General features: G+C 37.9%; 1 protein-coding gene across 1 annotated transcript in view; it reads left to right on the top strand.

Annotated features, from left to right (window-relative positions):
- Positions 1–3,034: 3,034 nt before the first annotated feature.
- The window catches only part of LOC139742528 (adhesion G-protein coupled receptor G4-like), a 46,247-nt gene continuing 24,533 nt past the window's right edge, over positions 3,035–24,748 (top strand). The window contains exons 1-10 of the mRNA XM_071653059.1: positions 3,035–3,261; positions 5,462–5,533; positions 5,981–6,058; positions 9,166–9,243; positions 11,058–11,129; positions 12,715–12,878; positions 14,392–14,474; positions 15,900–16,089; positions 18,028–18,123; positions 21,417–21,485. Of these exons, the coding sequence (XP_071509160.1) occupies positions 3,035–3,261; positions 5,462–5,533; positions 5,981–6,058; positions 9,166–9,243; positions 11,058–11,129; positions 12,715–12,878; positions 14,392–14,474; positions 15,900–16,089; positions 18,028–18,123; positions 21,417–21,485 (1,129 nt within the window). The remainder of the gene's footprint in view (positions 3,262–5,461; positions 5,534–5,980; positions 6,059–9,165; positions 9,244–11,057; positions 11,130–12,714; positions 12,879–14,391; positions 14,475–15,899; positions 16,090–18,027; positions 18,124–21,416; positions 21,486–24,748) is intronic.

Here is a 24,748-nt window from a genome sequence, read left to right as displayed (position 1 = left end):
CAAAGACCATACCAAGTAAAGGCGGGAAGTCTTGTAATGATGGGGCAACCTTTCACCCAATTGAATTTGAGACATCACTGTATGAAGCAATCATTTCCTGATGAGGATTTCCTTTGTTTTGGCAAGACTTTTTGAAGAAACATCTTAAGTCGATTGGGAAATTCTCTACTCTCAAGTAGCGGAGGAACCGGCGGCATCAAAACGTATTCGAAAGATAACAACTTGTCAATCAAAGTTATGTTCTTGAGTAATCAAGTGTGGATCTTGACAACCGACATACCTTTCATATAAATATATGCTATTGTTGCAACACAACTGAGTCCCATTTTATTAAAAAAAAAGTATGCTATGATAGCAACTCCTGCTGGAATAGCAATGGTCATAGTATAACGACAAGAATCAATCTCCCTTATTGGCTGTTGCTACAAAAAGTTGTCATTTTAGCAAAAGTTGCTATTCTATCATCTTTCATAAAATGGGACCCGGGGTGTTTCATAAAGCTGTTCGTTAAGTTACGAACGACTTACGAACGGCTGGTAATCAGTTCTTGTGCTGAATTATTGAAATTCTGATAAGTATAGCACATCACAACTGATCACCAGTTGCTCGTAAGTTGTTCGTAACTTTAAGAACAGCTTCATGAAACACCCTCAGGATTTTTAACGGAAGAAGGAAACATGTCATGTTTTTGCAGAACAGGAAATTTGATGAAGACTTTTGAGATCACTTTCCATCTTGCTTTTGTGGTTGCTACTATATTATCTCTACTTTTGTATTTTATGACAAGGTGTGAAACTTTAAACAATCCTTAACTTTCTTTTTTTTTATTTCAGGTTCGAATTTGATGAAACCTCGTTCATTTGGTGATGTTTGATATTGCTATGATCTAAATACAACAAGATGGAACACGGACTAAAATTACATTAAAATAATGATTGTAAAACCGATAATCTGTAAATGTAATGACTATGGTATGATTGAGTCAGAATATCAATGAGGCAATTTTCTCTTTCAGGCCACACATACACAGCGAGTATCGTAATATTGTGGTATCAACAGTAACCTTGTTATTGCAACCACGATGTTTTATCACTTCCGTGTTTGGGGAGTTTTTATAGAGATGAATCGGAGTTTCTCTACGAAATCTGATTAATAATAGCCGCAGAATGAAAATAGCATTGACCCGTGCAAGTTCTGGTTCCTATCAAAGTGGAAGTGAATGGATCATAGTACTATAATGTTATCAATCACTGGAAGTGATAAGTTCATCAAAAGCCATTTAATATTTCTTCCTCGGTTACATGAACGGTTTCGTGCTTGGTCAGCGCCATGCACGCATACATTCTTTTAAAAGGAGAATTCCACCTCGTATCCAAGTTGACCAAAAAAAAAATGAGTATAAAGATACTAGGATAACATCGAAAGAGTTTCCTGAGTTGAAATAAATATAGAAGGCGGTGAAATCATAAAGAGTCATATTGTTTGGGTATTTTGCTTTTTTTTTTAATGAAGCAAGGATCTTGGTTGAAATGTCTACAGTGCACAGATGGGGTGAGAAGATAATTCTTTATCTGCACCTATTTATTTGCTTTGCACTTAACTCTGTTGAAAGGCATTACAGATGTATGCTTATCTATTTCCAAAACTGCTGATCACTAGATAATATGTATTTTTATCATAGTATTCATAAAAAAATAACTTTTGGTATCAAAGCAGTTTTTCTACTTAAGCATTCCTATTTTTGGTTATGGAAAGTGAAAATGACAGTCGAGTTTATTGCTTTGTCGAATTGTATGCGTTTTTCTAGTTGCCTTGACAACGCTTGAGACAGGAAATAGAAATATACTATACAAAGTATTATGTGGCGGTTGATTAACATCGGATGTAAGTCGGATGTAAGATCACGTTCATCATCAATAATTCTGTTTTCATGTATACTAGTTTCGGAACTGTTGGACTTCCCCCGTGACAACCAATGTTTCGATTTTCATTTGAATATCTATTTATAGATACATATAGAAGAGACATGCGAAGAAGTCTTTAAAAGGCACCGAAGGTCCGGATGGAAAAAACACTGACTACATTTCTGCAACCTGCGACGATTTCATGCTTGCCTGTGACTGAGCCAGGAATACAAACTATAATCATTCCTCCCAGTGAAATACAGACGAAGAATCCGCGCGACGTATTGGTCTGTTGGAGAGTGACGTCACAATTGCTTTGGTTTCTCTCTCCCTCTGTACGTCTTGAATCTCAAAAATCGAGCGGAGTTGGAAAGTCGAGAGCAGCTCTTCAGTGATAGTTCATGGCTCATCAGTGACAGGAGCATTTCTAGCGGAACCACGTGCAAAAGGATGCACACATGCCTGGATGTATAGCTGCGCATGACTTGTTGGCTACTTGAAGTTTTGGACGTTGAATCGAGTATTACGCCACCAGTATGTGGAGTCAGTATTTTCTCCGACCTGCGACTGTGACAATATAACCAAAGAATTTGACACTTTGCTTTCACTGGACGCCATAAAGGGAGGATGTCCTTTCGGTGAAACTCAATGGTTGGATCAGGGGAAATGCATATTTGCATAGCCTTTCATTTCCAGCGGACGCAGGTGCAGCTGCATTTTCTTACGTAAATTGAGTATAGATCCTTGATGTCTTTTGGAGCGAATTGGTGAAACAGGATTGTGTCCGCACTGATGTATTAGTGTTCGGATTGCTCAAAACCGAAACATTTTCTTGCTATTCCCATTGATTGCAATGAGCCACTGGCAGGCCTATCGACCTATCGGAAGAGAAAGCTAGTGTAGAAACAGACATTGGAAGTTTGAGGAAGCCCGGACATCTGTAATGACACATAGAGCAAAGAGATGCTATAGTCTTTAAGTTGTCATTGATTGAGTCTTCACGTGTACGCATTCATGGAATACACATGGAATAACTTTTGGCTGACAATCTGAATCGGAAGAGATAAGTTTCCGTACCATAGTATAATTAGAGTACCGATTACATCCGAGCCATCATTCCACTACCCAAGATGTCAGTCTTTGCATCAATTATCTGTCTCTTCACCTTGTGGTTGAGCGGGACCTTCCCGGGAAGCTTGGCCCAGCTACCGGCCTGCACCGTCCCTCCGGATGGGACGGTCACATCAGGGATATGCTCCTGCTTCGCGTCCCAGGACCCTCCCGCTTCGGTTGTGGACTGCAGTAACCGACAGTTGACCGAAGTTCCGCCTGGCTTCCCGGCCAATACAGCTTACCTGTGAGTGTATATAATCATCCCTTTTTAAGCTGTTTTAACAGAACTCTTGAAATACATTGTGTATCGATCGAATATTGTAATTAGTTAATTGTTGGGTGGTCATGTCACGAAAAAGCATCAAATAAAACCACAACTGCATCTTCAGGTTGTCTATAAGTAAATAAAGTAAAATCAGGCAAACATGACAGATGTTTCATGAGAATTGGACACGGAATATGAAAGTTATGGGATCGGACAGTTTCACTGTATATTTTCAATAAAGTTATGATAATGTTATCACGTCACAACTCTTAAATCCTTTGTTTGTATACAAAATGTTGTATATATCGATGTTCTGTTCAAGCTTCTTCTTTTGTTTTCAGTTATAATTTCATCTTTGCTCAATTTTTCACTAATAAATTATTATTCGATTCTGATCAGTTTCCCTTTGTTTGCGTTTATTACAATTTCATCTTCATAAATCCAAGTCAGAAGGAAATTTCGATGCAGATTTATACATTCGTTGGCAGGTCGAGAGAGATATTTGAGAGGATGACATCTTCATCTTAGCTGATATGTGCAAAATGCTTCTTAGAAACATTCTAAACTTTAGAATAATCTCACTTTCTTATTCTGTGTCTGACTTTGATGACGCTATACCAAAATGTTGTTTCTTTGATTTGACTCTTTTGTTCAAAACTAATTGGAAACAATGAGTGGAGCATCATTTGATAAACATTTCGCTATATTTGTGACAAATGAGTCACTATATTCACAGCCATTATGATGTATGAGGATTTTTCAACTGTGTTGCTGCAGATGGATATCGATTTTTTTTAAATCTAGTTTGCTTTTCCGAAGATTTGTTGTTTCAAATGTTCGTTGATCAAAAAAAAAATGAAATAAGGTTCGTTATTCAGGAGATTCGTTATTCCGAAAATTATTATTCCAAAAGAGAAACGAGGTTTGTTATTCCGAAGGTCCGTTTATCCGAAAACGAAAAAAGGTTCGCAATTCTAAAGGGTCATTAGTGTCCTCCTTTTTCACTGTTTTTATATATTTTTGGATTAATGAACCTCCGGAATAACGAACATTATTTCACTTTTCGGATTAACGAACTCTGGGAATAAGAAACATCACCTATTTTATGTGGGAACAAATTGATCATTCATTCATTCATAATGTAGAGTTTTTGTTCTATTTTTTTTTTAACTGAGCAAATCTATTTACAAACGACACTCTTAATAATGATCGAGTTATAGGCCTATCAATCGATGTCATTCACCCTGCAATTTGTAATTGCACTGAAACTTGACTCCATGCATGTTGCGATGCGTGGAGATGGAATATGATATTATAGCAATGACCTGGCTACTCATAATTATCCAACCAGAACCTCGACAAACGTGCACCTAGAAAATCCAAGAACTACTCTTGCCAACCAATCCATACATTATGCTGGTCCTGACATCTGGAATTCTCTTTCTCATGAAATGCGACTGTGCCAAACAAAATGTACTTTTAGAAGACAAGTAAAGAATACCCTTCTTTGCAAATATATTTTAAGCAATACCAGTTGCATGGTTTTTGCCTGTACCCCTATTAGTTCACGGGTTAATTTTGTCATGCGTGCATCACGTAGACATAATAGTACGCTTAACGATTGAGTCTTTCCTTGTTACCAGAATTATCAAGTTTGAATGATGTAGCGTACCCCTCTTCTTATTTTCCTCTTTATCTTTCTTCCTTTCTGTCTCCGCTCACATCCCTATCTATGATCCACTGAACTGCATAAATATACTTTAAAAAAATAAGTTTCTGTACATAATTATGTGTAAGTTATCCCTACTGGACGTCCCATTCAAGCTTTACAACTTATGACGATCCACACAAAATGTATAATAACATATTCCACGTACTATTATGTGCATACTTGTGTATAATGTATATTATGCATTTTATGAATTAATCAAATCAAATCAAATCAATGACCATTTCGGCAATCTCTTTGTGCAAAAGTAGAATAATCTGTTCTACGTATGTGTAAACGCAAGAAACGCTGTGAAATCAGTTTGCGAAGTAGCTACTTTGATACACATCTTTTGAAAAGTATTTTCATACTTCATGATCTTTTTTTTTAATTTCTGATCTAAATATTTTCTTCGTTTTCCTTCGTTCTCTATTCTGAACCACACTGCTTCTGTTATTACCTGGCCGACAGTTCCCTGCAAGGAAATTCGATCACGTCATTATCGTCTTCTGCTCTTCGGGGCCTGTACCATCTGAAAACACTGTGAGTATATTCTCAAGTCAATGGCATACTGACACAGATATAGATGCATACGTTCAATGATTATCAGCAAAGACAGCAATGCATAAAAACGATATGCATTTAAACAATCTATATTTATTTATCTATCTATCTATCAATGTATAGTTTGATTTCAAGAAGACAACTTCTTTTCTTATCTTGCATCAAAGAGTGTAAATTAAGGTAATATTAACTTGTTCGATTAGCGTCGCTTAACCTATACGTTAGAAGAAGGACGATCGAAGAAAGTATTATGTAAAGAGACTTTACTTTACTTTGCTTAGATTATGCTAATGTCATATTGTATGCTTCCGTCGGAAATGAAATAAAATGAAATGAATGAAGAGTTTTCGAGCCAAAATGCAACAGTGGGTGTGACGTGTTTTGACAAGACATTATTGTTCTCGTCTGGTGATGTTTTCATCTTAGTCAGCTGCAGGACAACGGCTTGCGGACCGACCTGATAGCCGAAGGGGCTTTCAGCGGGCTGGAGAACCTGACGTCCCTGTAAGTAAATGTAGCAGACACAGTGATCTGAAGAAATTAAAAAAAAGATAAATAAATGTGGAGTTGATTAAAAGAACATAACTGTATTTTATATCCTTTCAAAATGTGAAAAATCTGTTGAGAATATGGACATTAACTTCCTCCATGCATCCTTAAAGATTTGAAGGTCTACAGTGTATCCCCCTGTTCTCTATCTCTCTCCTTCTTTCTTCCTCAATTTCAAGTACTTTACAACTGCAAACTATAATGGATTGGTAAAGGGAAAAAAGAGTAGTTTACAAATTTCAGGATTTACAATCTTTATTATCAGTTACGCCAATTTTTCTTTCAAAAAACGCTTCTTAAAGTAATTATCGACATTTTTATCTTCCTTTCCGATATCGTCGTCTTCTTTGACGAGGTCCAGTTGGGATCAAGATATTACCACCTCCCTTTCCTTAACAAATTCTTCGAAAATCATAATATAAACCTTTTTTGCTCTCATTCGCGTTCCCATCTACCATTTCACCGTATACCTGGTGTGAATATCGATTGACAACGGTATGAGGTACATTACAGACCTTTTCACCCTAGTTAGTGTCGCAGGAGTATAGAGTTCCCATCACGTTTGCGACGTTATCGGCGGGAAACTGTGGCATCTCTGTGACGTCAGGACAATGTCGGCCTGTCATCATCGCTGTAATCTGACGAATATTACTGCGTGACGATCATAAGCAGACAAATAAATCGTAAACCATGAAGAAGTTCTTTCACGTTTTGCGTCGGCTTTGAATAATCATACTAATAATTGTGTGTCAAAGTATTTTGACGTACATTATACGTCATGTTTACTAACATGATCATAACATGGTTTGTAATGACCTATATCGAATGCTCAAACGATATAATGTTAAACCCTCCTCTGCCCAGGTAAAAAAAAATACACTTAACAATTGATATATGTCCGTAAATCATATATCAAAATGGTAATCAATAAACGAGAAAAACTTGACCTGTAGAAGGACGTATATGTCCCAGACGAAAATTTGGGTATAATATCGAGAGTTGCATAAGTGTGGCGGCCATGGATTCTTACACGAAATAATATCACGGATATTAATTTCCCAGTGGAACGTAGTCCTGACCTACTTTCGTTTTCAGATAACTGGTACAGATAGAAAGTAATAGAAAGTCGGGAGAATAAGGGGGGGGGGGGGTAAGAGCTCGCAATGGAGAAAATTTTTCAGCCATGGAAGTGAAAAGAATTCCTGTATCTGTCATCGGAGAAATCCGCATCAAGATTTCTGTGATCGAGGTCGCGAACCTAACACGTAATGATCCGTTAAACGCGAAACGCTCTTGAACTCAACTCGGTTGTACTGCGTACGGTGCCGGTGAGCCTTGTTCAAGACTGTTGGTATCATACTTTTTAGTAAAAACGGTGCAACGAGCCTTACGGTTCCGATGGTTTAAATTACCAATATACATGTTGCTTTCTGCTAGCATTTGTACTCCATGTATACTGCTGTATAATGTACTACTACAGGCATTCCATTACTTCTACCACAATGACAGTCATATGAAATTATGCTAGTGTTGCGTTGTGGATTAATTTCATACACACACATATATATATGTATATATATATCATATTTTATATATATATATATATATATATATATATATATATATATCATATTATATATATATATATATATATATATATATATATATATATATATATATAGTCATTTACCTTGGGCGCACGGAGACCGCTACCGACGATCTTCAGGCGGAAGTTAGGTGTGTGTGTGTGTGCTAAGATAGCAGCTCAGTAAGGTTGTTCACAACCTTACCGAGCTGCTGCTATCTTAGCACATACACACCTAACTTCAGCACGCCTACCTCCACCTATCACCACTAAATGTTTCCCGCAACCGGTTGCCAACTGATTGCCGGCTTGCAACCAGCCCCAATGTGAATTGTACATCACATCTCTTGATAAAGGGCAGGACCCGAAAGCTTGAGAATAAAAATCAAACTGTGAGGATTCAAGCTACGTCTATCGTCTCATCCTTCCTCTCACCTAACACTACTAAGATGCGACGACCCAGGGGTCTAACAACTGAAAACACACCTTTCACACTATATATATATACGAGGGGCGACTGAAAAGTTTTGAGCCTAACATAGAAAGGATTAAGATATGAAGGCCAAATTTGGTCCATGAAGTCTTCATTATATCTTAATCCTACCAACCAAATTTCTTGGTCATAAAAATTTTAATCCCTATTTTACAGGTTCTTGAACTTTCTGTATCAGGTGATTCATAAAAAATGGACAAAATGATCACAAAAGGTGTCTTGTTTCACCAGGACAATGCTCCAGCGCATTCATCAGCGGTTGCAATGGCAACCATTCATGACTGTGGGTTTCAACTAGTTCTGCACCCATCGTATTCACCAGATCTAGCCCCATCGGACTTCCACCTCTTTCCAAACCTCAAAAAAGATTTGGCTGGACAACGCTTCACCACTGATGTGGAGGTCATTGATGCTGTCTGCTCCTACCTGGAGGACCAACCAAAGAACTTCTACTGCAGCGGCAAAGAGGCACTATGTCACCTCTGGAGGAAGTGTGTGGACTCACAAGGGGACTATGTAGAAAAATAGAGCAATAAAGTACTTCTGCCTCTTACCATCTCTTGAAGGCTCAAAACTTATCAGTCGCCCCTCGTATATATATATATATATATATATATATATATATATGGTCTCCGCCGGGAATCGAACACGGGTCTTTGGCATGGAACGCCAACGCCTTACCGCTCGGCCACGGAGACGTCATAGCGCTTCAGGCAGACCCAAGCTCGAATACCCGACGGCCTATATATATATATATATATATATATATATATATATATATATATAGTCCTAGATAGGCCCCATATACATTGTTTACTTATGTATTTATATAATATATCAATATTCAAACAAAGAGAAAGAGAGAGGAAAGGAGAGAAGGAAGATATGAAATGTGGAAGTCGTATTTTCTGTGTTTTCCTCCAATTTCTTCTTTGTTATGACTTTGACCCCATATTTTCTCTAATCTATTCACCCTAACATCAGGGACTTGTCCGGGAACCGCATCCTACTTTCTGATGTCATGGTCAAAAGCCTTCGACCTCTGACGGGCCTCAAAACACTGTAAGTTGACTCGAAATTGAGGAAACATTTTTGGCTCATCTGAGCCAAAAGCTCTGAAGTTTGTTATTCATTGTCGTCGGCCAGTCGTGTTCGCGCGTCGTGCGTAAACCTTTTACATCTTCTTCCTGAATATCGATAGCTGCTTATCGATAATGGTCTCCTCCACCTGTCTACTTCAAAGATATGCCATGAAATATGTTTACGTATTGTTCACATGATCATATGTTTGTAATGATAAGTCTTGTCTATATTTTCATGACTTAGAATCAATTTGCTATTTTTGATTTTGTCGTACTTTTTTTTCTTTACAAGTGAAAACAAAAACTTACTGAAACCGGAAACTCCATGATAGCAATAATAAGCACAGAATCTGCTGCTGTACAACGACAACTACTACTATGCATTATGTCTCACAGGCAGTTGGTAAAAACGTTTTCACTATACCTCCGGGTCATAATAACTTATGGAATAGCAAGCCCCCAAAAATAAAAAAGAAAAGAAAAGACAGAGAATCACTAGCTAAAGGATAGCCTATAGACAGTTATAATGATATACACAGTGTAACACACACCTGCATGCGAATGAGGAATCAAAGCGAATCAAAATTCCGCTGAAATCCAAACCCAAATGTCATTTCCATCAATTCACTCGTTTTTGGACAGGGGAAGCGCCTCGTATAATATAAGAGAGTTACCCTCGTTGCCTCCAATTTAGAGGGTTCGAGTAGCGATGGACATGATACTCAAATTGGAATGTTGCTCTTGCGAGCACACCTTTATAATTTATCTGCGAGTTTTTACGAGGGGAAGGGAGACTTTTGAATAAATCCAAGTTTTATGGGGAAAAGGCAGAATGTGGAGCGGTTCAAGTTTATTTCTTCTTTCCGGGTCGTAGCTCGCCTTGTCAAAACATACATTCATCAAGGGTTGTCTGCTGCGTTAATTGAAATAAATCTAGCTTAGATAGAAGACGATGGAAAATGGTACAATGTTGTGCTACATATTAGAGCAAGGAAGAGGGTAAAGAGTTCGATGAGCCAATATTCCTTCAATCATTGAATAATGCGCGAAATTTGCAGACTTTACAGGAATTCGATATATTACTTTGTAATTCTATCGGAAATTGCAATAGAAATGACAGTAATGTAAGAATACATGAATGGATACATTTCTTGTTATAATGGGAGTACCAGTATATTATGGACAAACATCATAAGCAATGCAACAAGTACATGTACAAAAGAAAAGCTTTGCATTCCCATCATTCCCAAGCAGTACTGCTTGATTACCTGCATGCTATTATATCCAAACGTCCAAATGATTGTATCATGATTTTGTTATCAGTCACTGTTACTATGATGATATCAAATTATTAATAGAGATAAAACTTACAAAAAGTGTATATTTATAATCGTCGTGTTTGTATTAATATTCCTGATACCGTGGCAATAAGAGTTATAAAATGACTATATTGATATTGATAAGCATCATCGTCGTTGCACTATCTCTCATCAGCATGGTATCGTGCTATGGTATGCCACTGAAAGCGAATGTATGTAGATTATGGCTTTTCTTTTGTGATAAATAAATCTCAACCAAAATTATACAATCCTTTTAACATAATCATTTGCCGAAGTCTGATAAGTTAGACGCTCTCTCTCTCTCTCTCTTATTCTTTCTCTTATTCAATCATTCTATCTTTCTATCTATCTATCTATCTATCTACCTGTGTGTCTATCTATCTATAACCTATCTATCCATCTAACTATCCTCTCGTTTCCCTTTCTCGCTCGTTTGCACTCTTGCTCTCTGCAGGACACTGACCAATAACAATATCCATACAATCCACCCCTCAGCGGTTCGGATACTGGATCGTCTTGAGAAACTGTAAGTCACACGTTGCCCCTTAATTGTTTTGTTTTGCTTGTGACGGCGTATATGTGTGAGTGTGTTTGTGTGTTTGTCGTGTGTATGCGTGTGTTTGTCGTGTGTATGCGTGTGTGTGTGTGTGTGTGTGTGTGTGTGTGTGTGTGTGTGTGTGTGTGTTTGTATCTGTCTGTTTGTGTGATGAGTGTGAATCTCAAACTCAGCACCTTCAGAGAGTGATTAGAATCGGAAAATGAGTACTGTGTGGGAGTAAAACGATCGGCTCCAACCTCTATTCAGGGTCCATAGCAAGACATTGCAAGAGGCAATTAGCTCCTGTCCCGTCGTGTCATATTCGCCGAAGATAATAACAGAGGTAATAAATGTCACATTGTTATCCAATATCAGATGATACCTTACCAAACATTATCGTTTACAGAGAGACAAACCCACATACCGAAACTGAGGAGAAGTCTCCGTGAATTTCTTCTACTATAAAAGACGTTTTCACTGTGTGAATGTGTAAGGAAATATTTCAAAACCGAAACAACCCAGACAACTTATCCGTTTGTGATAGGGAAAGGCATTCATTTGAGTGGGAGGTACATAATATATATATATATATATATATATATATATATATATATATATATATATATATTTAAAGGACGTTTATATCGCACAGCTATCATGATTCTGATACTCTGGTGGGCATTTTACAATAATAGTTATGACATACATGATCTTAACTTAAATAGCATTTTTACGAAGGTGAGTTTATATATACAGTATATATAATATATATATGTAGGCATTTAGGCTATATATATATATATAGGACGTTTATGTCGTACAGCTATCATGATTCTGATACTCTGCTGCGCATTTTACAATAATAGTTATGACATACATGATCTAAACTTAAATAGCATTTTTACGAAGGTGAGTTTATATATACAGTATATATGATATTATATTATGTAGGCATTTAGGCTATATATATATATATATATATATATATATATATATATACGTGTATGTATATGACACTGTGAGCGAGAGAAAGACAGCTTGAAAGAGGGGGAAGAGAGAGAGAGAGAGAGAGAGAGAGAGAGAACGAGAGAGATCAGCAGACAAATTGATATTTTGGAATGAAAAAGTATATGCTACCATGGTAACTCCCTGTACTGGGGCTCTCCGACAGCTCTGGCCTTACACTAATGTATACGCAACCCATCATGTCAGCTTAAATGAAACCTATGAGTATGCACACGATGTGTTTCGTGTTCTTCAAGGCGACACAATCGACAGTGGGATTTTTCAAAGGAGTCGACTGGAAAGTATGCAGTCATCACACATTTTCAGCTCTGTACAGAACTTTCTACATAGCGAAATATTGAGGACGTTTTTAACACAAGTCCCAAGCAAAACAAGCACGTTAAGAATATTTCATGAAACAGGAAAGCACTCATAAATATCACACACACACACACACATACGAGACACTCACGCACACAAGAAAAAAATTCCATCTTTCATTTGAACCTTATAATTACATAAAATGTGTATTATATCATTCCTTTTTTTTTTTCGTCTTCTGGATCAGCGACCTCACTGGCAATCAATTGGTGTGCGACTGCGACCTTGCTTGGTTCAGGAACTGGCTCTACAACACGGACCACCTCGATCACCGAATCATGGGCGTCACCTGCTCGGCGCCGCAGCAGTTCTTGAGGAGCTCCGTTACGGATGCCGGCTTCTGCTCATCCGGTGAGTTGTTGCTCTGATCTATACATAGCTCTTGTTCTTATTCTTGCTCTTGCATTTGCACTAGCTCTTCATAGCTCTTGTGCTTGCTTTTGCTCTTGAACTTACTCTTGGTTTTGTTTTTGTATACCCGTTCTTTATTGCACTTATTTCTAGCTTTTCCTCTTGCTCTAGTCCTCGGTCTTACTTCTGCTTTTGCGATAAATTGTTCTCGCTATTGATGTTGTTTTTGCGCGCGTTCTTTATTGCTCTTGTTTTAGCTTTTGCACTTGCTCTTGCTGTTGTTCTTGATCTTGTTTTGCTTTCGCTTTTGTTCTTGTTTTTGTAGTTGTTCGGTTTTTCCTCTTGCTTTTGTTCTTGCTATAAAATTGCTCTTCTTGCTTGGTGTTATTTCAATTTACAATTCTGTTTCCCCCCCCCCCAAAAAAAAAACACACAAACAAACAAACAAACATGGAAGCATACATGCTTTGATACATTGTTGTTGTTGTTGTTGTTGTTGTTATGCAACGGTATAATAGAAAGAATACTTCTACCTAATTGTGATAGCATAGATCAATACAAATGTAACACACGCATTATTCCCTTGCTGGAAAAAAAGTGTGACGCTTACTGAAGAAATACAGAATGCAGGAATACATCTTAAGACATTTCTTTGTCCTTGCTCTTGCTCTTTGCGTTCTTTTATTTGAGCTTGATTTCATTCTCGTTCGAGGACCCGTTCTTCTCGTTCTTGTTTTTCTGCATATTCTTGGACTAATTCCTGTTTCGTTCCTGCACTCAGCAGGTAGATGAGTCATATAGAGGCATGAGGCATAAGCCCCAAAGACAAACCTGGGCCTTGGTTCATAAAGATATTCGTAAAATTACGCATGACTGTACGAATGACTGGAATATGAAGTGCCAATGAGTGTGCCCATTATTTTTCCCCTTACATTTTAACAAAGTACAGCTGTAAGTCAATATTTCATCTACGTTGGGGCAAAAATATACTTTCAACTAAAAACGTGTGTTAAAACGTAAAAATAATCATCATCTGCAAAGTTCAATTGCAGCTATTGAAATTAACAGTGATTAAGAAACCACTTAGCTTGCCATATCTAAGTCATTCGTAAAGTCGTGCTTAACTTTACGAACAGCTGTGTGAAACAAGTCCCAGCCTGTGTTTGTAGAGAAGTAATAATGAATTTTGCCGATTTTCCCTTTTCCAGGCCTGTAAACATGGTAAAATATGTAACAAATGAGATGGAAAATGTCAAGTTCGTCGTCGAGTTGTCACTCATGTATTTGCTGTCAAACTTTGGCTGCTGTGAGTATTAGTAATCGAGTGGACTTATTTTATAATGACTGACTTATTTCGTATTTCGAGAGCTCTGTACAGATGCCCGATCCGAAAAGAGGAGGAAATTTCTTAGGTTACAGCTTTTAATGAACTAATGAAGAATGAGTGTACTAGCAAACAACATGTCTGCATCATCTAACACCTCAAGATGATTCTAACTTAATATCCCTCCAGGTCGGTGCTACTCCTGTGTAGGGGATAGCGATGAGGATTGTAACAATAAGCCGGCGTCCGAGCAAGAATGTAGCACGAATGAGGTAAGTCTTCAGCTCCACTGGCATTCATCCGAACAATTTAGAGTCTTTACCACCGTCGTTTGGCCTGTCCTTGAAAGATCACACTATCTATTATAGTCATGAGATCTCAACTTGTTCAAGTTGGATGCAGAGCCCACGAGGGCCCAAGGTGACAGTTACAAATGTTAAAATGTAAAACAGAGGTAATTATCAATTTTCTCCCACCACTATGATATAAAGTCAGGTTTGTTAATAACTATAGTCTCCAAGTATAGCCTATGTAGATGGATGAAAAATAATAGTGACACACTGCTTTGCTTTGTCGGTTGGTTGCTTTTGGTAAACGAGGATGGGAGGTCTGTGGTGGGGAGTAAGGGCCAAAGGCTTATTATGTTGTGAGCAACGATGTGAAAAAAAAAAAATTAACAAGGGATGCCCTCCCTTCCACCTTTCTGTTGAGATGAGCATGTTGAAAATACACTGTTAAAGACACAGCTTAAGGCCAATTCTATGATTTGGATGATATAGCATGCATAGCCATTCCTTTTGCAAATAGTTCCGAGCCGATGCCGAGTAACTATAATCACATATTATCATTGTAAAAGTGCTAATATATGCCGAAAACATGAACACCCGATAAAAACTTACCAAATAAACAAACGTCAGCAGTTGATTATGGGAGAATATTGACAGTGTGAGTAAGAGCGATATGATTAGTAAGTTTGAACTGTAGTCATATTGAATAAGTGACTAAGCAGAGCAATTACAGATGTACAAGAGATTTGTGATAGTTCCCGATTAAAATCAGTCTTTATCAAATTTGCGTTTAAAGTCAGATGCTAAACAAGTCAACAAAACTGAATAACTAAGAACTAGATTATAAATACTACTGACATCTTTCAGTTCCGATTGTGCTTCTGCGAGTAATGTATGAATAATTATCCAATGTTTTGATGATATCTCCTTGATCGAACAGTAGGCTGCTCTGAACAAATTAATTATATTGAATATCCACTAAACTCTGACGTCATATTCTCATGATATGCACGAAGATTATTTCAAAGTAATGGTTTAAGAGTAACGTCAAAGGAACTAACGCATCTCTGGAGGAAATGTATAATTAGAGATATTTGATGAATGCGACAAAAGGAAGAATACGAACAATATCTGTCCGAATATGAAGCCATGTCTATCCACCTGATTGCACTCAACTGTTTCTGACAAAAAAAAATGCTAACGCTAAAAATATCACTGAATTTCACAATTTAGTTAACCTCTTTCTTCCAATATAACAGACCCACTTCATAGTTGGACCTAACCTCTCCTTCTAGGCCAAAGAAGATAAACGCCCTAAAGTCTAGAACTCTTGTTAAGTTGTATTGGCGCTTTACTTATATCTGCGTTGTTCAGTTTTTATTGTATCATCTATCCCACTGCTCCATTCAGGATGCGTGTCAGAACGAAATAAGGGTGTCCAACGGCGTTTATAGGATCGAGAAGACTTGCAAGCAACTCCAGGCCTGTCGCAACAATGTTGCCAACAATGTCAACGAGTGCAACAATGGAAGCGTCAACTCTGTGTGTCGCACGTGTTGCCAAGGTAACCTGTGCAATGGGCCCGCTTCAGGGGTTGTCGGTAAGTTCTGGCGGGAACGTGTATACCCACACTTTCTCATATCACATTCATACAGAGTAAGACTTTTTTTTTATTATTATCATTAGTAGTAGTCAGGGGATTAGACCAGGCGGTCAGTCTCGATAAGTGGGATCTCGTTTGAATCCCTAAGCAACAGAGGTAGTACTAGTCTTGGAAGTGGGTAGGGCCTGCTCACTCACTGAATAGTCCACCGGAATGTAGTTTTAGCCGTCTGCTCCGCAGCTTTTTTTTTTTTTTTAACATCCTCATTGTTACTTCAAATGAATTTAAACTCATTTGTGCGTGCGGGCATGTTATATGATTGGGTGGATTGCTATAGAAAGTACGTGCCTCTGCTAATGATTCTATCATTTATTATGGTCTGGATGTGTTGATTCTGTTTACAATCATGTACTCTGTGGTTTCATTTATTTTATGATAAACGAGGCAATCAATATACACAACGAACTTTGGTTTGTCGTCCCCATGACTGCTTATTCAGTAAATTAGATCAACACCAACAAGGAAGTGGGAGTACTCAAATCAGTTAGGCCCCTATTTGGAGTGTTACCTTTAAGAAAATCCCGGTATACTCTGGTCCAAACAACTCGTATCTATTGAAAAATTATACACTTGCCAGGTTGCTCGTCTTGAATTTGTCATCATTATGCGTAAAAGCACTATCACACTCAAGCAACCAAGTAGGATGTTTATAAAGATTGCACATGTGACTCTCAATACCTAATATCATGTCAGACCACTGGATGTATACCCTGCTAGAAATAACACAGTGTCCCACAGTGTGTTTATAGTGTGTTCACATAGCTCAATTTGTGAAAACGCTCGAATTTAAAGGACAAGTTCACCTTCATAGACATGTGGGTTGAGTGAATGCAACAATATTAGTAGAACACATCAGTGAGAGTTTGAGCAAAATCGGACAATCCGTTAAAAAGTTATGAATTTTTGAAGTTTCTCCTCAGTCACGGCTGGATGAAAAGACTACTATAGCTGGTGATGTCACATGAGTACAACGATATAAAGAAAGAATAAAGAAAATTCAGCATATTTCCATTTTTCTCGCATGACAAAAGAACACTCGACTTCTCTCTTTCAGAAGGCAGGGGTAATAATATTACCCTTAATATACGTCAGTAGCAAGTCGAAGAACTGTGCACTTTATTCAAAAAGTAAAGTTTTGTGAAATTCTCTTTTTATTTGCCTTATATCGTTGTACGCATGTGACATCATACACTGTAGTAGTCTTCTCTTCCAGCAGTGACTGCGCAGATACTTTTTTTTAAATATTCGTAACTTTTGAACGGATTGTCCAATTTTCCTCAAACTTTCACTGATGTGTTCTACTAATATTGCTGCATTCTCTCAATCCTTATGTATATGAAGGTGGACTTGTCCTTTAACAGTGTGAAGATGATTTCACACTGTGATGTGGTTTTCACAGAGTGTTCACATAGTAATGCTTTGTTTCACACTGTAAATTGATGACTCACGTTGTGTTCACACTGTTAAACGCTCGAATTTAACAGCGTGAAAGGATTTCACACTGTGTTCACACTGTGTTTTTCACACTGTGTTTCTCAATATTGTTGTACACTGAGTTCTTTCCAGCAGAGTAGGAGTAGTGATGTTGAAGCATGACATGGATAAACCCATTATATATATATATATATATATATATATATATATTGTGGATTAATTGCTGCGAAGAGTTGTTCTATATGCAAAAGCTCGTGCGTGCACGCACTTTGTGGCTGATCGAACCCCCAATTTCCTTTGCTAATGAGATGACCAGCGCCTTATTTAGCCTGACCTACAAATATCACAGAGTTCATGTGTGTGTGTGTGTGTGTGTGTGTGTGTGATATTTTTATTTCTTCCTCTCCTTCCTATTTCTCTCCATCTTATTTAACTCTACAGACAACTATGTGCTACCCGGGTTTCCCGCCGACCCCAATTTCTCAGAGCAGACAACAACCGCTCCATCGGGAAGAAGTTCAACAATGCAACCATCACGTACGTGTTTCCTTACAGTAATCGATCTTTCTTTCATCTTAAATCTGTTACCCTATCCTTTTTTTTCAACGAGTTCCTCCCTCATCCCAGTTTTGTAGTAGTTGCGGGGTTTTTTTTCTCCAAAGTATCATTATGTTTTTTATTGAGTTTAATCATAACCAATCGATAGATATTAGAATAAAGATACTAGTCCGGCAGCCAAACCCGGATTTTGGGGCTAAGGTTGCATTGGAATGTTATAGTTTTTTTTTTAAAGTGATATTGAATATTTAGACCTTCTATTTTATCAATCCACATGCTGGAGCTCTGTCAGCATTGAGCAATTTGAAATATACGCTGAAATCCAAGATGGCCGCCGGCGGCCATCTTGAAAATGCTATTTACTTTTTTTAACCCCCCTAGCGCATAAAAAATGGGCATTGAAGGTTTTTAGGAATGGAAAATTCAAATCTGAGGTTAGTTTCAGGATATTACTATGTTTTGATGTCTTAAAATAAACTGGCGGCCATTTTTCAAGATGGCCGCCATATGAACATGCTGTAGTGTAGACTATGTAGAATCGCGCAAAGACCTGACTTATCATTTAAGTTTTCCTCTTTTTTTTGGACAAGGGAGGTGCATAATGTAAAAAAAAATATGAAGAGTAAGGCCTAAAGCTTAGATTCATTGATAAAAATAATACAGGTTAATCCTGTTATAACAAAGTCGTTTATAACGAATGACCGCTTACAACGAAGCAATGCTAGCTGAAGTCCCGATTCTCTGTAAATACAAACCTATAGCACAACGAAATTCGCTTATAACGAAGTGTTTTATGTGATCCCAAGCATTTCGTTATAACAGGATTCGACTGTAGTATTATCAGAAGTATTTCAAAATAGTCATGTTGCCTTTCTGTATACATTATTGGAATACACATTCAAGGTATCTCTTTGATATGATTTGTTAGATACTTCTTGATTGTTTTGAAAGTGATCTCTTTTGGGTGATACAATATAATGATCAAACTGGAACCTTAATGCCTGTTGAAGTTTTTTTTTTTACATCACCCTGCTGTTGGAGGATCTGTCGTTGCAGAAGAGTACCTGAATGAAGTGCTTGTTCCCTTGTAGTGTCACCATTGGTTACACTGCTACAGGCAGAGGTGATAAAACAGATCTTCTGTTCTGGCAAGAAGCAAATATTTAAGTTTGTCTACTAACTGACCAAGAAGCAACCCCTGTTGAAGTTCATCCAGATTGGTCACTAACACAGAGGCAGGATTTGTCCACTAAACATTAGGAAGCCGACACCATCATTGCCACGCAAGCCATCAAACTGGCATCCGATGAAGGAAGTTTCACTCGAGTGATCGCCGACGATACAGATGTGTATATCCTTCTGCTCCATCATTATCACGAGCAAGGTCTTACATCACCTTTCGTGATGGAGTGCCCAATCAAAGACAGGACAGTCATTGACATACCTGCAACAGTCAACAAGCACAAAGATATCGTCCACCTGATGCTGCCTGGTCACGCACTGACCGGCTGTGACACAGTTGGGGCATGTTTCAGCATCGGTTAAGGAATTCTGCTGAAAGTCCTTAGAAACAATCCTGGGATACGGTTGGAGTCAGTAGGAGACATTGAGGCTGACATGGCTGATGTTATGCGTGAAGCGACTGCACTTATTGGAGCGTGTTACGGGCAACCAAGTGCTACATCAATGACAGAGGCACGTTGGAGCACATGGCGATCAAAAGTAGGACGACCAGGGGCAACGAGCATGCCAAATCTGTCTTCCTTGCCACCGACAACAGAAGCCTTCACTGAAAATGTGAAACGTGCCCACCTTCAAACATGGATTTGGAGAAAGGCCCTGGATCTCAATCCTACAGTACCAGACCCAACAAAGTATGGATATATGAAGGAAGAGAAAACAAAATCCCTCCTACCAGTGACACTTTCTCCAGAAATAAAGCATCCTCAAACTTATTCAGTGTACATGTTCCAGTGAAATGCCTTGCAGAACATCTGGCTGTGGCTGCCATCAGGCCTGTACAATATTTTGTGCGTGTAACGGCTCATTAACTTGTCGCAATGACCAAACGAGAGAGGCAAGAGATATAACCAGCCATCCAGAAGAAGCAGATGAAATAGATGCATAAACAGTAAGTATCTTCAGGAAAAAGACTGATATTCAGGAACATGATCCATACATCTGAACCCAAAAGAGATCACTTTCAAAACAATCAAGAAGTATTTAAAAAATCATATCAAAAAGATACCTTGAATGTGTATACCAATAATGTATACAGAAAAGCAACATGACTATTTTGAAATACTTCTGATACTACAGTCGAATCCTGTTATAACGAAATGCTTGGGATCACATAAAATACTTCGTTATCAGCGAATTTCGTTGTGCTATAGATTTGTATTTACAGAGAATCGGGACTTCATCTAGCATTGCTTCGTTGTAAGCGGTCATTCGTTATAAGCGACTTTGTTATAACAGGATTAACCTGTATTATTTTTATCAATGAATCTAAGCTTTAGGCCTTAATCTTCATAATTTTTTTACGTTATGCACCTCCCTTGTCCAAAAAAAAAAGGAAAACTTAAATGATAAGTCAGGTCTTTGCGCGATTCTACATAGTCTACACTACAGCATGTTTATATGGCGGCCATCTTGAAAAATGGCCGGCATTTTATTTTAAGACATCAAAACATAGTAATATCCTGAAACTAACCTCAGATTTAAATTCCCAATCCCTAAAAACCTTCAATGCCCATTTTTGACGCGCTAGGGGGGTTAAAAAAAAAGTAAATACCATTTTCAAGATGGCCGATTGAGAATAATAGTGCCAGTCAATGATTATAATGATCATGATAATCATACTTTTCTCTAAATGCTAGATGTATCAAGTAACTGGTTACAACAGGAAAGTGGAAGAGTATGATATCATCCTACCTCCGAATTGACAAAGTTGTAATATGCCCCGCCCACCCACCCACCCCCCCCCCCCCCCACCCATCCCACATCCCTACCCCGGTTGTCATTAGAATATCTCAGCTCAAACATTGCTTCATATTTTTATATTTTCCCCGAACCCTTCACTCTCTCCATCCCCTCAGCCCCCTCCCCCCCCCCCCACTACTGCCACTTGGCCGCCTAATATAGTCCACCCTGATCGATTCCCCGTATAATCATCATTTTCTTGATTCTGAGCACCAGTCTCACCATGGAGCCGAAATCTTCTATCCTGTCCGTATTATGATTCAGTGTGGTCCCGCTCACATTCTCATTAGATTTCATACGACGACGCCAGGCCAAAAATGACGGCGGATTAGACAACAATTTGGAAAGACCAGCACCGAGTATTTATACCACGTCCTTAAAACCTTTGCACGGAACAGCCTTAGAAGCTTTCATAAATGTCTGGATAATTTTGCAACATGAAGTATTGTTTTTGCTCTGTTGAACACAGCGAAAGAAAAAAAAAACCACAGCACAATCATAAAATAAGTTTATCATGCTCTACCTTGTTCGCCTGATATTGAGGGATCAAAGTAAACTTTGAAAAACTGAAATCTTTCGCGTAGACATTAAAAACTTCGGCACTGCTGAAAAGTAGAAGGTCGCTGCAGGCTGAATTATTATGCTGTCATTTTGTTTAAATAATTAATAATAATATACGTGGCTCTTTACAAAAATAACTGGCAATATCGCAGCGGTCTCAACTATTATTAGACCTAGTTTATAGACACTACTAATACGAGAGGTGTAACTTCACGCTCTGTAGTTCCAGTTTCAGGTTGGTTTATTTCTCCACTTGTACAAAACAAATTATCATGACATAACAATAAACGCTCACATGAAAATATGGATAAGAGGACTTAAAGAGTAAGTACTTAAAAGAAATATAGATATAATTGTCTGTGTGCACGAACATGCATGTTAGATTGGATCGTGAGGTATAGTTAGAGGACATTGTCATCAATAAGGAGTTTGCTTGACTGGGATAACAGCCCGTGGGCGATACTTGATTACACAGTCACATATTATAAAATGGGCTTTAGAATCTCTGCAATCTGATTGGTCAATTGTCATGCATTGATTTTTACCGATCCACACTGAGCCATGCGTCCGGTAAAATCCGAACTTATGGCTCAAGTCTTGTACAGTGTAGTAGGTGTACCGGACGCATGATGGGGGAAATGGTTGTACATGTATTTCATGAATTTACGGGCCCATTTTATAACACAAAATGATGCACAGGCCTATTTCGTGGATCATAGCAGTGATAATTGGATGCTCTCGTTTAATTTTGGAACGGTCTAAAACCCACTTTACCCCCGCCTCCCTACCACCACTTGTGTGTGTGTGTGTTTGTGAGTTTGTTTGTGAGTTTGTTTGTGTTTGTGTCAGTGAAACCTACTTAATAGAAAGACCAGCAAAAACAGAAAAGGCAGTCCTTGAAAACAGGTTCATCAGCATGAAAAATGGTTTGAAGAGAAACAAAATGTATGGGAATATCAACTTTAGCAATGGACAGCTCTAGATAAGCTAGACGGTGAAATATCACACCATTGTCAGAGGTAAAACCAATTTTTTTCCAACATATTCATTTTCTAGGTAGGTACTATGAATTGGCTGTGGCCCAGAGAAGCATTTCTGACACAACAGAACACAACAAAACGCACCAGCAAATACACTAATTTATTCTGACTATAGCGAGTGAATCAATTCCTGTACATGGGCATCACCCATTACCCCCCTTTTCTTTTCTTTTCTTTCGTATTTCATGTAGACATATAGTTGTTATATCAACAGCAACTTCGACACACTTCGCACAAGAGTTTACCACATGCTGCAAACATTACTTATTCTGTACTTCAGGCGTGCACGTCCAAATCCATGCACTATAATCCATAGCACGCGCCAACTTACCGTCCAAAGATGTTATAATACTATAAAACGAATATAAGGTGGACTGCGTCACGTGCGTTGTGCGCCGACATAGGTTTCATCCGCCATTTTGGAAAGGGGCATCGTTATCTCAGGGTGCTTTTCAGGCACGGTACACCTGGATTAGACGGGGAACACACTTAAAATGCCCTATAAGACGTGTCTGATTTGATTATTTTAGAAGTATGCAAAAAGTAAATTCATGGAAATTGTAGGAATCTAATTTCAAATGCATTGTGTTCAAGAATTTGGCACTTCATTATGATTACGAGTTTCCTCCGAGATCACTTTTCCCTTTACAAACTTTTAGCTGATTTACCCTCAGAGTGCCAGATTAATTTCTTGTCCATAGGCTGAAGTGTGTAAAATTCTTGACATTTGACCCCCTGGCACAGAAAGGATAAAAAAACAACAACAATAATAATGCGCTGCACATGAATTATATTATTATGTGCAGAAAAGTAACGCAAGGCCTGTGTTAAAATAATGATCGTTTGTAAACGATTAATAACTACACTCCCTTCACATTCACATATTAAATACTTCAGGTAAGCAGCATGAATTTTATTCTCAGCTCTTCAGTAAGTCTATGTCTTTATAGGAACCAGGTGGAAAAATAGCGTGGTGTTCTCCATCAGCAGTGAAATTAATTTTTTAGGAATGCATCGTGCAGCAAAGTGACCTCTAGAAATGTAAGACTTTCTTTGATAATTCAATGTATCACACTTCAGTCTGTGATCGTTGATTTATTTTTTGCTTTTCTAATGTGTTAGGTTCTCTATGAGTAAATTATTGTTCATATTGTATTTTGATTTCTATAACCCCAAATTGGTATATTTACAATGAGAAAAGTCAACATGAAGTGTCCTTTGATTTATTTGTACCCGTTCGATGCGTCCTCTTCTTTCTATTATGACCAAAATGAAGAAAAAAAAATAAGCAATGCACACTTTTCACAATAAAATTTCAATAATATAGCCTTGATTTTCTCATCTTTTTACATATGCAAATGTTTGATTCACGTACTCTTACTCAAACCTTATCCGTCCTTCTATTCATCTTTTAATTTAACCCGTTTAACCCGCCAGCACTCTATCGTCTTTGGTCCTTACCATTTGAAAAGTACATACAGGAGAAGCACAGTGCAGAAGCATAAGTGTATAACCACTTTTTGATTGCGTTACTTTTTATGTAAGCCTACATCATCAAAATCTTAGAGTTGCTAAATGCTAATGCATTATGGAAAAACATACTGAAAACGTCTTTTGTTACTCGATATTGTCTAGAAAATGTTATACACTGATATGATTATTATGTCACTCTGCATAAAATCACGCACAGTCGAATAGGGTATCCAAGCTCTTCTTGCAGCTCATCCCATTTTAATTATGGCAGACCGCAATCCCACAGCTCTGTTTGTTTGTTTTTGTAGTTCCGTATTCCACATTCAACAAAATAAATCACAAGCAAAACAAGAAATTGAAGTAGTGAATTGTAGAATACAGCAAACAAAATAGTTAGGCATGTGAAATATGAGGAAGTTACATAAATGTTCTGTTTGTACTTGTTGTAAGGCGTAGATTCCCAGATGCTGACGTGAGATGAATTTTTACGAGAAATTTACAATTGAAAGAAATGACAAATTATGAAGTAGGGAATTATAGACCTCGGA

This window comes from Diadema antillarum, unplaced genomic scaffold (assembly GCF_040938485.1).
Source record: "Diadema antillarum isolate AM-2024a unplaced genomic scaffold, OU_Dant_1.0 seq00001004_RagTag, whole genome shotgun sequence".
Lineage (NCBI taxonomy): Eukaryota > Metazoa > Echinodermata > Echinoidea > Diadematoida > Diadematidae > Diadema > Diadema antillarum.
The sequence above is the reverse complement of the archived record's forward strand: the minus strand, read 5'-3'. Positions and strand labels throughout refer to the sequence as shown.